The 16,134-nt window shown below is 48.1% G+C and overlaps 1 protein-coding gene across 2 annotated transcripts in view; it reads left to right on the forward strand.

The window, feature by feature from the left end:
* Window positions 1-338: 338 nt before the first annotated feature.
* Window positions 339-16,134, forward strand: part of FAM117B (family with sequence similarity 117 member B) — a 124,228-nt gene continuing 108,432 nt past the window's right edge. For both annotated transcript variants that reach the window (XM_077448609.1, XM_077448610.1), the window contains exon 1: window positions 339-1,022. In XM_077448609.1, the coding sequence (XP_077304735.1) occupies window positions 497-1,022 (526 nt within the window). In that variant the 5' untranslated portion in view covers window positions 339-496. The remainder of the gene's footprint in view (window positions 1,023-16,134) is intronic.

Consider the following 16,134-nt stretch of genomic DNA (forward strand, 5'->3'; position numbering starts at 1 on the left):
ATGACGACAGAGAAGCTACTGTGCTTCATCCAGCCCCGTTGCTCTGTGAATGACAACCTCTGGCAGGTGACTGGAAGCCACAGCGTTGCCCATGACAGAGCTGCGGAGTTTTCACGCCCACTCCCCACCTCCTTCACAATCATTCCCTGGAGGCTAGGGAACCGCTAGCTGACTGGTTTCCTAGCGTCTAGGAGACGCTCGCCAACCAATCAGCTCCTGTTGCCTCGCTAAAGTGTGCGGTTCTATTGGTCAGAAGCGAGCAGCCAATAAGCATAAGGTTGGAGTGATGGTGGGCGTTACGCGAGCGCGCAGGGTGTTGTGTTGTTTGCAGACAGAACTGCTGCGCGTGCGCCACAGGTGCAGCTGCCGTTACACCGAGCGCGTGCACAGCGAGGAACGTTCCGCCCGGTGTGTGGCGTGTCCGGCCTCCTCTTGCCGTGCTTCGGGTGCAGCGCTGCCGACATTCTCTGTAAAGCTGCCTGCAGCGGAGTGGGAGATGTCCCAGCAGTGGGTGAGGAGAAACGGCTCCCCCACACCTCCGGGAACCCCGGCCGGTGCCGTTCCGGGCGGAGCTCCGGGGAGCCGCCTTCAGCCCATGCGGGCCACGGTTCCCTTTCAGCTGAAGCAGCACGGCAGCCCTACGCGGGTGAACAACAACAACGGGGCCGCCCTGCGCCCGCCCTCCCGGAGCGGCAGTCCTACCAGAGGGAGCGGGGCGAACGGCAACGGTGTGGAGTCCCCCCCGGCTGTCAGCAGCTCCAGAGGAAGTCCTACCGTGTCCACCCAGACCGGATCGTCACCCACCCGAGGACATCATCATCACCACCATCATCATCACCATCACTCCCACCATCACCACCACCATCATCACAACAACCAGTCCGGATCCCCCTCCTCCAGCAGCCCGGCTGTGGACTCCAGTACACCGGGAGTACCGTCCTCCTCGTCCCCTTCTCCGGTGGGAAGGCCAGGCTGGCAGCAGAGGAGCTCCCCTGAGAGCAAGAGCCCGAGCTCCCCCAAAGGTAAACCCAGCCTCCCCTCCCCCACCATCACCTCTTCCATTGGAAGATGACCCCCCCCACCCCCCAAAATACACACTGGGCCTGATGTGTTTTCCTTCTATTTAGTTGAAGGCCGGTTCACCCTGGAATGCGCACGTTCTGGTTTTGAAAGGCCAGAAAAAGTAGTGCAAGCGGTACCTTTTTCAGATCACGCCACACCTAACGTGCTGCGTTTTCCAGATGTGTTTGGTGCGCCATCAGCAATTGGTGCACGTCTCACAATTGGCAGCGCGGTGGGAGAGACGCACCTGCAACGCCTTTTCTGCGTTCTCATGGGAATGGGCCTGCAAAGATTTCATATGCAATCAGAGCCGATTCACGCTGGAACACATTCTGTAAACAATTGGCTCATGTGAACGCACTACTCCAGCAAGACACGTGGGCGCCCTTTATTTAAAGCGGAGTTCCACCCAAAAGTGGAAGCTCCGCTTATCTGCCCCCCAAAAGGTGCCACATTTTGGCACCTTCCGGGGGGTAAGTGGGTGCCTGTCATCTACTTCGGGGAGACTGCCGCGGCGACCTTGGCCTCCTTCCCCCCACAAGATACAGGCTTCACTGCCGGTTTCCCTTACCACGCATGGCAGCAGAACTCGAGAGCCAATTGGAGAATCGGATGGGGTGCCGACATTGCAGGATCGATGGACAGGTAAGAAAGAGTCCTAATATTTAGGCCCCATGCACATTGGATGTCAAAATAACATAAAAATGTCAGTAGCTTTGCAGTGAGTTTTTCAACGTTTTTGCAATGTTTTTATTAGCGATTTTTTTTTTTTTCCACTTTTTTTTTTTTTTTTTTTTCAATGGATCAAAAACGTTAAATGCTGGAGTGACATTTTTGATCGCTTATCAACGTTTATCAACATTAGAGTGTTTTTTACAGCTGAAAAACATTTCTCAGAACCCACTAGTTTTGGGGTGTTTTTTGTTTTTTTTTCTGCTCAAAACTGCTGAAAACAGCTTATGTGTGCATGGACACCTAGGATAACATGATGGAGAGTTTAATGACTGTAGAAAAAGTCTACTGCCAAAGACATCTGCTGTAAAAATGTCCAGTGTGCATGAGGCCTAAAAGTCAGTAGCTACAGTAATCATAGCTGCTGACTTTTTTAAGTTTTTGGGGGGAGGGGCCGAACTCATCTTTAAGATATTTTGTATAGCGCTGAGTTTACACAGTGCTTTACATTTTTGTTGTACAGTCACATCCGTCGCTGCCCTCATGGAGCTTACAGATTAAGGTCCATAACTTGCATTCATACATATTAGGGCCAATTTACCTACCAGCATGTCATTATAGTGTCAATCAAAGCCAGTGGTGAGTGGGTTGCGTGGCCAAGTACCACTGTCTGTGTCGGTAGATGCGGCAGCAGGGCTTGGTGAGCGAGCATCCATGGTTTCCCACCCATGGCAAACTGCTTCCTGTGTGGTACTGGACTTAGAGGAGCCAGGAGTGTCAGCTGAGGAGAGGAGGTTCAAGGCTGCTCTGTTCAATGGAATAGAATAAGTATAGAGAGGAATTTCCTTAACCACTTTAAGTAGTGCTTTACAAATATTGTACAGTCACATCAGTCCCTGCCCTCAAGGAGCTTACAATCGAAGGTCCCTAAAGCAGGGCACACACACTAACTTTTTTTTTTTTTGGGTTGCATGAAAAAAACCTGACAGCTCTGTGTTCGGACAGGGGGACGTGCCGCAACCTCCCCCGCTAGAACACTCTGATCTGGCTGAGCGCGTTAATCGGGATCTGATTTTTCCAGCGTGCATGTCCGACAGACTGACATAAATGTACTACCCACACAGGCCCAGGAAGAACATAACTCTGGCCGGGCAGGTAGTTGTGGGTTTGGACCAACTACCATTAATTCCTAATAGCACAACCCAAACACATTTTGCAAACGCAGCGGGTTTATGGCCACCAAACCACAGGGTAGTGGAGTACCATGCAGATTGGTGTGGCTTGATCTGAAAAAGTAGCACTTGCGCATTCCAGTATGGTTTTCAGTCCTATGAAATGAATGGGCTGCACAGGAACATTCACGCGTTAGTGTGAACCAGCTTTTAATCAATACGCTTTGTAAAGCAGTTTTAAATATTTCTATCTGTAGCTTTTATAAAGTAATCTTTGGGAATTCTGCCCTGAAGGTCCTTGTTTAGGCATTTCCTGTTATGGTGTGACCACCATCTCCCAGTCGTGCTCTTGTGTTCTCATAGTGGAGACTGTAGAGTAAGGTGGAAAAATCGCTTTGTGTTTTGTCACGGATATTGCTATCTTAAAATGTTGATGTAAATGATCTGGCTCCCGGGCAGTTATCTTTTATACCTTGGAGGATCTTCACTGTCTCGTTGGCGTGTAATATAGCAAAAATGTAAGTTAAAGCCCCACACTGCTCCTATAAGGGTGATTTATAACTTTTTATTCCAATTAAAAGTCAGGGAGACAACCCAAAAAGTAGCTAGTGTGTTTCAGGGGTGAATGAGGGAGTGCCCCCCGATCAGGGCTTGATTGGCTGCAATGTGCATAAACTAGAAGTGAACTGTAACATTATCAATATTTCCTCAGTGTGGCACAAGCCTGGTCAGTAACTGTTTTGGCAGAGCCATTAAAGGTACAGTTCACTTAGTCTGTTCAGTGTTGTCAATCAAATCCTAAGGGGGCGCTCTTGGACCCTTAAAACACATTGGCTACATTTTTGGGGTTTTCCCTCTGACTGGCATCGGAATGAAGTTTGTATCTGGACCTCTTAGCCCCTGTACACACGGTCGGACATTCTGCCAACCAAATCCGTTGGCTTGTGTCCGACGGATTTTGTCCGAAACTGTTGCATACACACGGTCGGACCAAGTTGTCGGAAAATCTGATCGTTCAGAACGTGATGACGTTATTTAGTTACGACAGGACTATGTTCAGGCTAGTAGCCAATAGCTTTGGTGTAGGAATTTGATCTGAGCATGCGTGGCACTTTGTCCGATCGGAATTCTCTACACATGATCGGAGTATGTCCGATCGGACCAGTTTGTCGGAAAATATTTCCAACAAGTTGGAAAATTGGGTCCGACGGATATTCAGACGGAATCAGTCCGGTGCATACTACACACAGCCGGATTATCCGACAACACGGTCCGACAGGACACATTCTGAAGGATTCTCCGACCGTGTGTACAAGGGCTAAGGATTGGTGTGATGCTTTAATGTCTGTCACATGGTGAAGACTAACAGTGACATAGAGCAGGCATGGTGCATCGCTGTCAGGATGCCGGATTACATGCAGCCAATGATGGATTGGGTATATGTAGACAGGTAGTGGCGTGGCTGGAAGAGTTCAGTAGTACTGAGATGCAAAAAATAAACAATAATTTTTAAGAAAGTGTTTAGCACACAGATGCTTTTTTTAGCACATGGACTATCTATTTATAGTCTTTGAATCCACATTTTCCTCAATGGTCCCCCGTCTTTCACTGGCATCTTCTTCTGACTTCATTAACTGGCATGGCATGATGACATCACTCCTGCACTGTCAGTTATCCTGGCACACAGGCACCATGCCGGCAGTGTAAGTTGGGAGCTCCCCATTTGGAGAGCTTTGCGCTTTTTTTTTTTTGCTGCTTTTTATATAATATACCAGTTAAGTAAAGAAAAATGCTTTTGGTGACATTTAACTCCGGTTTCTTAATATTATAGTATACAGTATTCTATTGCTCTCAGCTGCCTTCTATTTATTTTTGTTTTCTGATTTTCCTTCTTGTTATGGTACCACTTTATGTAGGAATGTAGCTATCCCTTCTTTCTCCTGAGATGGACTATGAGATTTGCAGTGTGCATAGAGCAGTGCACATGCGTGCCACTAACACTGCTCATTACAAACAAACAGACGTCAGGGGAAGAGGAAAGGTTTGGGGGCTCACAGAGGAAGTTACATGGAAGCAGAAAAACACATTCCGAAATTATTTCATGAAAAAAAAAAATAGTATTAAGTAGTGGATGTGTGTGTGAATTTTTTTTTAGAGAATAAGGAAATTTGTATTCACTTTTAGAGTCCTATTCATGTTTATGCATAATGATGAAGGGAGCTAAAATGTGTTGTACAGCAATACATGTTGATGTGTGGCTTGCTATTCATTTTAATGGCAATCCACCACACTGTTAGATTAGTGGGTGCTGCCACACACCACAATGCACATGCTGTATGTTACACTGCATTAAAAAAGGTCATGCCTAATTTTCAGTCCATTGCTCTTATTTGGCAGCCTAATTTAATGCCCGGCAGGTTAAACGCACTGCAACAGCTGCAAGACGTGAAATGGGCCCTAAATATTTTTATGCAGAGGTTGAAAGAATGGTATTTGTGTGGCTAACAAAAGAATATAGATAATCCCTAAAGCAATGTAACTAGAATCACTGTGGCGGATTCTCTTGGTTACCACGGAGACAGCGGTCTTGTTAGGTATAGGCTGGAGGTGCTGCAGTATCGGGTTGAACATTCTTAATGATGCTGAAATAGGTGATCATTACAGAGTAATTGATTGGATTTCTAGCTTCACATTCAGGGATATAACTGATTTCAGAAACAAAGTAATCCCATCTAAAATGTATACCATATATCTGCAGTAGGAGAGATTTAAAATACAAATGTGCTGTGGCTGGTGCCATAGACACTGGACTTATTTTTAAGGGCAGCTCCTAACCAACTAGTGAAAGGCCAATGTCCTCTGAGTGTTTGATTCCTAGGAATACAGTGTGTGGCTACATTGAGCTTTTGTCTGTAAATTCTAGTGAAAATTAAAGTGTCCATTTTGCAGTGGAAGCGAGATTGGATTACTGCTGTTCATTATGTTGTAGGGCAGTTTTTAAAACCAAAACGGATTTGCTTTGTGCAGCATGCTTTCTTTTGTTTGCACGTGAGGCCCAGTGTTACTTGCACCGTTTTCTCCACATCTGCCTGCTTACAAGACTGCATATTGGCCTTTTAAGATGTGGTGGATACAGAAATCTATGTATGACCTTGAGCCCTTTCACGTAGGCAGTGTCTGTCCCAATCCGCAGGGATTCTGTGAACAGATTTCCTGCTGAATTGGAGTATAACAGGCTGTTACTTTTGCTAGTTAGGTTGTTTTTTTTTCTCTTCACATCAATCCAAGCTTTGTTGCAGGTTATAACCATTTCAGATATTCACTTGCCCAGTGGATCCAGCTGTGTTCTGCAGAATCCTTGCAAAATTTTGCATTTGCTCAGTCCTGTACTTCCCGTACATCTTTTTTATGATGTCATCTGGAGGCCCGCCCCCCCTGGCTCTTCTGGGTTCAGCAGCCAGGCCTCACTATGACGTGCCACTAGGCACCCTCCCACCCTTCTATCTCATTGGAGCATTGTACCCCCTGAGATGTGTGACATGTATATCCCAGAGGAGACAGCGGGCATATTGCATGTCATTCATCTAGGCTCGGAGGTCTGTTTGAGGCCTGATTATTGTTATAATTGTGCATATGTCTAAAAATTGCATTTCCTCGTCAGCATGAAAAAAAAATGTGTGTTGCTGGAGACAACCTACCGTTAAAGCCCAACTCCAGGTTTTAGTGAGCTTTAACCACTTGCCAACCAGTAGCATGCCCGTATGTTGCTGGCATTTAAGTGGTTATACCAGGAAGATGATTGCAGCTGTGGGCATTATCGCGGTACCGTTTTTAGAGCTGAAGGTAAGCTCTCTTGTGAAATTCTGGTGGCTAACTAGCCTCTAAAATTCCTTTCACAAGCAGTGAGAGGGGATGTTCCCCCCCCGCCCCCCCACTGCCTTCCACAGATTTACCAGGATCTCTTGTTCCACTGGGTGTGCCAGTCGACCAGCTAGCGCTTCCACTAGCTGATCATCGAGCCAGACGAAGACCAGAGCAGCTTTGATCACCTCTTTGATATATTAACCTGAAAGCAATGACCTTGGCATCACTTCCAGTTTTCTTGGACGTATACGATGCTGTTTTTAAAAATGAAAAGCATTTGATCACACCGATCTTGGTATGATAGAATGCTTTTAATGGCATAGGAGCGATCCTGTAGACCCCAGATCTCTCCATAGAGAGTACCTCCCACATGCCTATAGCTGTCACAAAGGATGTTTACATTTTCTTTGACAGCAATAAGTGATCAAATAAAAGAAAAAAAAAAGTGTAAAAAATAAACAAACATAATTTCCCTTTTTTTTTTTTTTTTTTTTTTTAACCCCCCCCCCCCCCCCCCCCAAACAGTGCTGTATAATGTATTCAGCTGATGCTACATACAGTTAAGACACCTTTTCACACCAGTGGACTGATCGGGTCTGCCTGTCTGTTTTTCAGCCATTGTTATCTATATAGCGGCAGATGTCAGCAGACATGTGTCTAATACCTGCCGACATCAGATCAGGTCTGCTAAAAACAGACTGATTTGGGATCTCTTCCCCCCCCATCCATCTGGAAGATCGAAATGGATGGAAACGGACAGGCAGTCTGTTTCCTTTCAACTGCCCCATAGAGATCAGCGAGCTGTGTCAACTTTGCATAGCGGAGCGGACATTGACCTGTCAATTGCCTTCTCAGGTGGGATCAGGCACTGAGCAGGCAGATCCCCTTGATGGGGTCAGCTCTGTCTGAAAGGGGCCTTATACAGTGCACACAGCGGGAGCATGTGTTCCTAAAGGAAATAGTTTGTTTGGACCATGCTGGTGCAAACAAACTAGTTAAAGTGCACTAAAACCTAGCGTCAGGCTTTAAAGTGTAATTTACTGCGTTCAGTTTTGTTCACATATTTGCATTATAAATGTGTTTTTTTGTGGACCTGACCTTAAACTTTTTAAGGCAACTGTGTTCTCTTGTGATTTCTACAAGTACCTGTCATTCTTCACATTGATCCCCTGGTGAGCCCCTTAGGCTAGGTTCAGACCTTTGTGTGTTGGGAATGTACTCTTTCCTGACTTGCAAAGAAACTTTAGCAGATGCTTAATTGCTAATGGTACCCCCATGCTTCTGCAAACAAACATGCTAAAAGCGGTTAAAACGCTTACAAGGAAAAAGCATATAGTGTTTAGTACAGTCCTATACAGCTCTGTTCACCACATCTCAAACCCCATTCAGTATGATGTCACAGGCGCGGTTCCATCCCTATACATGTTGCATCTGTGGGCTGCACTTTTTCAGTACTGAATTCCCATCTCTATATTGAATGGGGATTGAGATGTGGTGAGATCAGCATAGAGCTGTACATGACTACTAAGCCATTTTGATAGCACACTGTGCCTTTTCCTTGTGAGTGTGTTTACCTTTTTTTATTAATACATTTATACAGGGAGCACTATTGGTCCTCTTTTTGCCTTCTGTATACCCAATGTCTGTACGAGCCATGAGTGGAGTGAAGCAGAGTGTGGACAGCTGAGTTTCTGCAACAACCCAGAGGGTGATACAAAGCGCTTTCGACCTCACTATTTCTTATGAGGTCAAAGCAAGGGAGTTCTTCACATTTGTCAGTGACAGCACTGTTCATTTATATACCAATGCCGAGAAATCTCCCAAATAGGACACGGATGGCAAAAAAAAGACCTATGCATTCTGATGCTCACATTTTACCACGTGTTAAAATGTGTGGGAAAAGTGAAAGGCTCTCTTGTAAGAGAACCACAAACGCACCACTGTTGCTCCACTGCTTTTGAAGCTCTTGGCAGATATCCAATACAGGCGCCGACATCTGTGCCTAACCACGGGTAACTGTGTGGCTACATGTGAACAGTGGCGGTCGCTGTTGGGCTGTCATTAGTTTTAAATAAGCTGAGCGGTGGCTGATATCTGCTGATTCTTGCTGATGGAATTTTGTGGCTGCATGTATGAGGGAGGCCTTCCAGTATCGATGCAACTTTTTATTATATTTTTTTTACCTGTTCCTATTTTTTTTTTGTAATTCCTTTATTTACTTTTTCAAAATAAAACAGTTTCACAGTCCAAAGAAAAATGACAATAATCAAAATAAAAACAGACAGGAAATGGATACAGTTCGATGTAATCACAGCATCATCAAATATCACATAGCATATGTCCAATCCCCGGGTCGTGCACTCAGTAAAATACGCATGAGGGTAAGACTAGATATCATAGCCAACTGTGCACCACTCTGAGGGGAACTATCTGACCGTTGTCCCAGCAACCCACTGTTGCCAGTTGGGCCACCAGGACAATGCTGTGAGAGACTCACTTAAATCTGCCAAGGAGGATCGTCTCACAACCAGCTAGGCCCAGCCGACTGGCATAACTGGTAAGTTAAAGAAAGTAGGATATTCAAAGTATCTGGATGGGCCGGCCTAGGGCTGGGGGCGTCTCAAGGAAAGAAAAGAGGACAACGGGTACGGAAAAGCAGGGTGGGAAAGATGGGAGAGAAAACAGAGAGGGAGGGAGAGTGGTGGCGCCTCCCGGCCAGAGGGTGATTCACGCTATAAGGATTAATCAGGAAAAGCAACCTCGCGGAGGTATGCTTCCGTGTAGATATAGTATTGCCATGGTCGCCATGTCTCCCGGAAGGCCTCCTCCCGCCCACGCAGAGTGGCAGTAAGATCTTCCATATTTCTGATGTCGTTCACCTTGGCAAACCACAGAGATTTAGTTGGCGGGGTCTCCGATCTCCAGCACAAGGGAATGCATGCCTTGGCAGCGTTCAAAAGATGGATGGTGAGAGAGGCTTTGTATTTCTTAATGGATAGCTTGGAGAGATGCAGTAGACAGGCCGCGGGGTCTCCCCCCAAGGAAACACCAGTCAGATGTTCAATCGTGCGTGTCACCTCTGCCCAGAAGGGTTTAATTTTGAGACAGTCCCAAAAAATGTGCAGCATCGTTCCCTCCTCCACACCACAACGCCAGCAGAGACTGGGGACCTGTGGGAAAAAACAATGTAGAGAAGCAGGCACTCTATACCATCGAGTCAAAAGTTTATAGCAGGATTCCTGGATCCTGGTGGCAATGGAGGACCGCTGGGCAAAGTAAAGGATCTTCTCTCGCTGAGAGTCACTAAGGTGGACGCCCAGGCCCGCCTCCCATTTAGAAAGAAAGGGGGGGACGAACCCGTCTGCTGGAGAAATCAGGGAAGAGTAGAGTAGAGATAGACAGTGACGGATCGGTTCCCTGCGATGACAAATGCGTTCCAGCTCCGTGAGTGGGCGCGATATGTCGGGCGACCTCGCACATCTACGCAAATAATTACGCAGTTGGAGACCGATCCAGAAGTCCAATGGGGGGTCCAACGTGGACACCCCCACTTCTATTGCGAGTTGGCCATCTGAACCAAGAAAGTCATAGAAATGAAACCGCCCTGCTGTTGCCAACCGCCCAAAAATGGGGTTCTGCCTGCCAGGGAGAGTCTGGATTACCCAAAATTGGCACCATGGGGGAGGGCATCGGGGAGACCGTGGAACGTCGGATTGTATCCCTAACTACCCGCAAGGTACTGCCAAGCGTAGGATGTTCATTAAGGCCCTGCGGCAGCGAGGTAGCGACCCATGGCCAGCTCCTGGCCATACCCTCTGAGTCCTCCAGTTCCATCGTCACCCACTGCTTGGCCTCTGCATGACAATACCAGTCGACCAGTCTAGTAAGGTGAGCTGCCCTGTAGTACGTCTTGATGTCCGGGAGACCAACTCCTCCCCTATGCTTAGGCATATAAAGGATTTGCAGTCTGATACGCGGTTTTTGATGTGACCAAATAAAGCCGTGGAACAGCGAGTCAACTCACTTGAAGAAAGATGGAGGGAGACGGATGGGGAGGGCTTGCAGTAGATATAGTATCCTAGGCAACGCGGTCATCTTAATAGCATTACAGCGGCCAAACCAAGTTAAAGTAAGTGTATGCCAGTGAAGGAGATCGGATTTAAGAAGGAGGAGAAGCGGGGCAAAGTTGGCCTGGTATAAGTTAGCGGGATCCGCACTAATGTTGACACCCAAATAAGGGATAGTATGGACCGCCCAGCGCAGCTGATAGGCTGACCGCAAGCGTCGAACAATGGCCTTGTCTACTGTAATGTTCAGGAGGGATGATTTGGTCAGATTGATCGAGAACATAGAGAGAGTTCCATATTGCTGCAAGGACTGAAGGAGATTGGGGAGAGAACGTAAAGGGTCTGTCAGGAAAAAGATCAAGTCATCCGCAAAGGCGGCCACCTTGTGGGGGCCAGAGGATTTATGGAAACCTGTAATACCCGGGTCTCCCCGAATCCTGCACAGGAGGGGCTCCAGCGAGAGTATAAAAATCAGTGGGGACAGGGGGCAGCCCTGCCGAGTGCCGTTTTTGGATGTTGAAGAAACCGGACCTAGTTTCATTCACCTTAACCGCAGCCGTGGGATGGGAGTATAGGGAAAGGATCCAACCGAGCATCGAGGGACGGAGACCTATGTGTTCCAGGGAAGCCTGTATGAACGACCAATCCACGCGGTCAAAAGCCTTCTCCGCGTCGGTAGACAGCAGGAGAAGGGGTCGTGCAGAGGACCTGGCCGCGTGGATTAGGTTCACCACCCGAATGGTGTTATCTCGGGGCTCCCGCTGCGGGACGAAACCCGCCTGGTCTCTATGAATCAGACCCGGTATATGGGGGAGCAGCCTATTGGCCAGTATCTTGGCGAACAGTTTAAGGTCGGTGTTCAGGAGGGCTATCGGGCGGTAACTCCCACACTGCAGTGGATCCTTCCCCTCTTTAGGGATAAGAGATATGTAAGCTCCCAGAGAATCCAACGGGAAGGTGTTACCCTCCGTAATCGAGTTAAGGGCCGAAACCAGAGGTTGGGAAAGCGTCTCAAAGAAAGTTTTATAGTAGGTTGGGGTGAAACCGTCGGGGCCAGGGGCTTTTTTGGGTTTCGAGCTTGCCAGTGCTACCCCTAGCTCCGCAGTCGTTATAGGTTTCTCCAGCTCCTCCTGGACCTCAGCCGAGAGAGAGGGCATGCCGGACGAGGCTATATAGGACCGAGGGGTGAATCCACCAGCGGAATCAGCAGTATCCGAATGTGGCCTGTCTAAGTTGTAGAGGCCTTCAAAAAAAGAGCGGAACTCTAATGCTATGTCAGATGATGTGTTCGCTTTTTGGCCCGTGGAGGTCATGATATGAGAAATATAAGTTTTGGTGCGGGGGGCCTCGCAATGCTCTAGCCAGCATTGTACTGGGTTTATTGCTGAATTCATACATCGAGCGGTGGGCCCACGCCAATTTTTGCTTTGTTTTATGGAACATAAGTGAACGGAGCTCCTCACGCGCTTTAAGAAGTGCCTGATGCGTAGACCGTGCAAGACTGGCTTTGTGTGCACACTCTAAGGAGCGGATCTGAGCAAGTAGTTCATCCGCACGTCGCGTCCTCTCCCGCTTCAGTCGGGCCCCTATCCGAATTAAGGTGCCCCTTACCACCGTCTTGTGGGCCTCCCACATCGTCAAAGGGTTGTCAACCGAAGCCACGTTTATAGCAAAGTATTCCTGCAACGAGGCTAATACCTCCGCACGGGTATCTTCCGATTGCAACAGGGCCTCATTCAGTCTCCACAACGGGGGAGACTGAGTCACAGGGCCCAGCTGAAGTGTCAGATGGATCGGTGCATGATCCGAGAAGGAGATGACATCAATGGCAGTCGAGACTACCTTAGACAGATCTTTATGGGACAGCAGCAGGTAATCCAATCTCCTGTAAGAATGATGATCTTGGGAGAAATAGGAATAGTCTCGGACCTGGGGATGTAGTAAACGCCAAGGGTCCACCAAGCGTAGTGTGAAGGTCCGCTTTCATCCGCTTAAGACGAGCGTATGAGAGATGGGAGGCTCCACGAGAGGCATCTATCAAAGGATCCATAACAAAATTGAGATCACCCCCAAAAATGAGCATGCCCCCTGAGAACTCAAGCAGTTGGGGCAGCAATGTCCGCAAAAATTGCGGGTGGTCGACATTGGGGAAATAAACATTAGCGAAGGTGACCTGCACATCAAACACCCTCCCCCTAAGGAGGAGGAAACGGCCCTGGGGTTCCACCCGCTGCGCCTCAAAAACCCATGGTAACGACTTGGCCAGGAGGATGCTGACCCCCTTGGACTTGGAGATAGGCGATATACTGTGGTATGCCGTCGGGAAGGCCCCGTTCGTCAATTTGGGGAAACGCTCACCATGGAAGTGCGTTTCCTGCAGAAAGGCAACATGGGTCCTGCTTTTGCGCAGGGTAGCCAGGAGTTGCGAGCGCTTTTCCGGGACGTTAAGGCCACGCGCATTGAGGGAGGTGACCTTCAGGAGACCCATAATGTCGTCTGAGGAGGCAGCGACCGTGATGCGTCGAGCAGAGAGAATAGCAATTCCTCACCGGAAACCTCACCGGGAGGCACCACCACCTGTGAGGGGGAAGGGACGGAGGTAGGGGGGGAAGGGGGGGAAAGGCAGGGGGGGAGGGGCAGGGGGGGAGGGTGGGAAAAACTGACTTCCAAATGCAATAGCTTAATAGACCCCCCGCTAAGCACTAGTAGTACCCAAACGGGGAGCTGCCCTAATTGGGGGTGGACAATGGAACAGGTGTAGCTGAGAGCAGAACAGCGGTAGAACAGAAAAATATACACAATTGAGACAATGTGTCAGGAGATGCACAGGATGAGAGCAACAAGAACCATGCTAAAGAGAAAAAGATAAAGACATTTGAGCCAACATTAAACCCAACTTTACAAAATACAAAATAAAAGAGCCGAGGTGACTGATGTCCGATGCCCGTGCTATGGGCGAGCAGATCAGGCCCCTCCCACAATACCCATATCCACCAGGCAGACAGGCCCAGCGCCCCCCCCCCCACCCATCAGGCGCCAGGGCCATAACACGATCCCCGCAGGAGTATCAACAGTCACTATATACGAGAGAGCCAAAGGGTCATGAATGTAATAATAGGACTAAACCCACAGCTAGAGCACATTCAGCCAACCCACCAAAGGCCCATCCGCCCGACCGGCCCCACCACCCCCCACCGCAGGGAGGCCAACGCCTCAAGCCCTGCAGGGGGGGGGGAAGGAGCAGGGCCCAGCGGATAAACCCGACAACCAGATAGGGGCTCTCCCCATCACATAAATTTACACATGCCTCAGAACAGGGGGCACAGAACCAGAGGCAGCACTCATAACGAGGGGCCCGTCCGTCCCCCGCCCACCGGGCAAATCGCCAATCTCCTATCAGGGAGAGGTGTAGGCAGAGAGAGGACGGGGTGCCCAATCCTGAGAACCGGCACCAGTCCAGGTAAAACAAAGGGCATAACACCTAAACTGAGAGAGACACAATAGTACCCCCGGCAGAGTTCACAGTGGGACGGGGAGTTCACCTCAGCCCGAGGCATGGCGAAATGGACAGTCAGAAGTTACCTGTTCCTATTAAGTACTTCTTTCCTGTTGTGGGCTATCATTGGGAATTAGCTGCTATTGATATGGCTGATCGACTGAATATTGTCAGGACCTGGAAGTATAGTTGCCTCATTTTTGTTTTTCAAAGTCTCTAGCATGTTGGAGGCTTTCTCCATTGCACATGCACTAAGTTTGACAGACCTCTGGGGCCAGTGTAAGACCCCTTTCACACGGGGCTGTCCGTTTTCACTACTTTGCTTGCTCAGTGGGTGATCGATCCATTGATGAGCCGGCGGGTGACAAGTCCGTCTCTGTATTTTTTCCGGAGACGGACAATAGGACATCCATTCGTCTGGATTGATCAGATGTCAGCGGAAATGTCACCGCTGACATCCAACGCTCCATAGACCTGTATGGAGCCACCATTCAGATCTGCCTGAAAAAAAACTGACAGGCGGATCTGGACAAGTCCGCATGTGTGAAAGGGGCATTAGAAGCAACATGAAGAACCAGGGAAAATCTACTATGCATGGTGCTGTCGCTTTCTATACTGGCCGGTTTAACCACTTTGGCTCTCGCACCTGTTTAACGCCCTATGGACCAGACCATGTTTCACATTTCTGCTATGTCTGTTCATGAGTCTATAACTTTGTAACTACTTATGATAATGAATTGATATACGCCGATAAATACGGTATTTAACACGCACCCCGCGTTTAGGAGGGACTTTTAAGGAAAAAAACTTACGTTTAAATGCCCATCTCTGCAGCCTTGTCAGGTGACCATCTGCAGCCTTGTCAATGTTTAAATATGGCACCGCCAAGATACAGAGCCGGTCCTATGTATCTCAGCTTCTGTCGGCTCCTCTCACAGTACCGCCCAGTCCCATCCTATGATGGACATAACACAGGTCCAATGGCAGGACTGTGTGTGACTGAGTGAAGCCGAGCGCCGCCGATATACACATAGCCGAGTACTCCGTCACACCCAGTCCCTGTGTTATGTCCATGATGGGGCGAGACTGGGCGTGACTGAGCGGAGCCTAGCCGAATACAGTTGGCTATGTGTTTATTGGCGGCACTTGCTCCCCGGATCACGATCGGCGTGTAACACGCACCCACGATTTTTCCCCCCCCCTGATTTTAAGGGGGGGGGGGAAGTTTGTTATACGCCGATAAATACAGTATGTTTTTTGGGGGACAAGCGTGGTTTTCTCATGAACCTAAAGTCGTCTGAGAATTTTTATTTGCATTTTAAGGGGAAAGTGTAAAAAATCAGACCATGTATTTGTAACGGTGAATCCTTAACCACTTTCAGACCGGACCAATTTGCTGGTCAAAGACCAGACCACTTTTTGCGATTCGGCACTGCGTCGCTTTAACTGACAATTGCGCGGTCGTGCGACGTGGCTCCCAAACAAAATTGACGTCCTTTTTTTCCCACAAATAGAGCTTTCTTTTGGTGGTATTTGATCACCCCTGCGGTTTTTATTTTTTGCGCTATAAACAAAAATAGAGCGACAATTTTGAAAAAAACACATTATTTTTTACTTTTTGTTATAATAAATATCCCCCAAAAATATATAAAACATTTTTTTTCCCTCAGTTTAGGCCGATACGTATTCTTCTACATATTTTTGGTAAAAAAAATCACAATAAGCGATTGATTGGTTTGCGCAAAAGTTATAGCGTTTACAAAATAGGGATAGTTTTATAGCATTTTTATTAATTTTTTTA

This window comes from Lithobates pipiens, unplaced genomic scaffold, assembly GCF_037356315.1.
Source record: "Lithobates pipiens isolate NorthernLeopardFrog02 unplaced genomic scaffold, aLitPip1_a1.2 Scaffold_22, whole genome shotgun sequence".
NCBI classification, from domain to species: domain Eukaryota; kingdom Metazoa; phylum Chordata; class Amphibia; order Anura; family Ranidae; genus Lithobates; species Lithobates pipiens.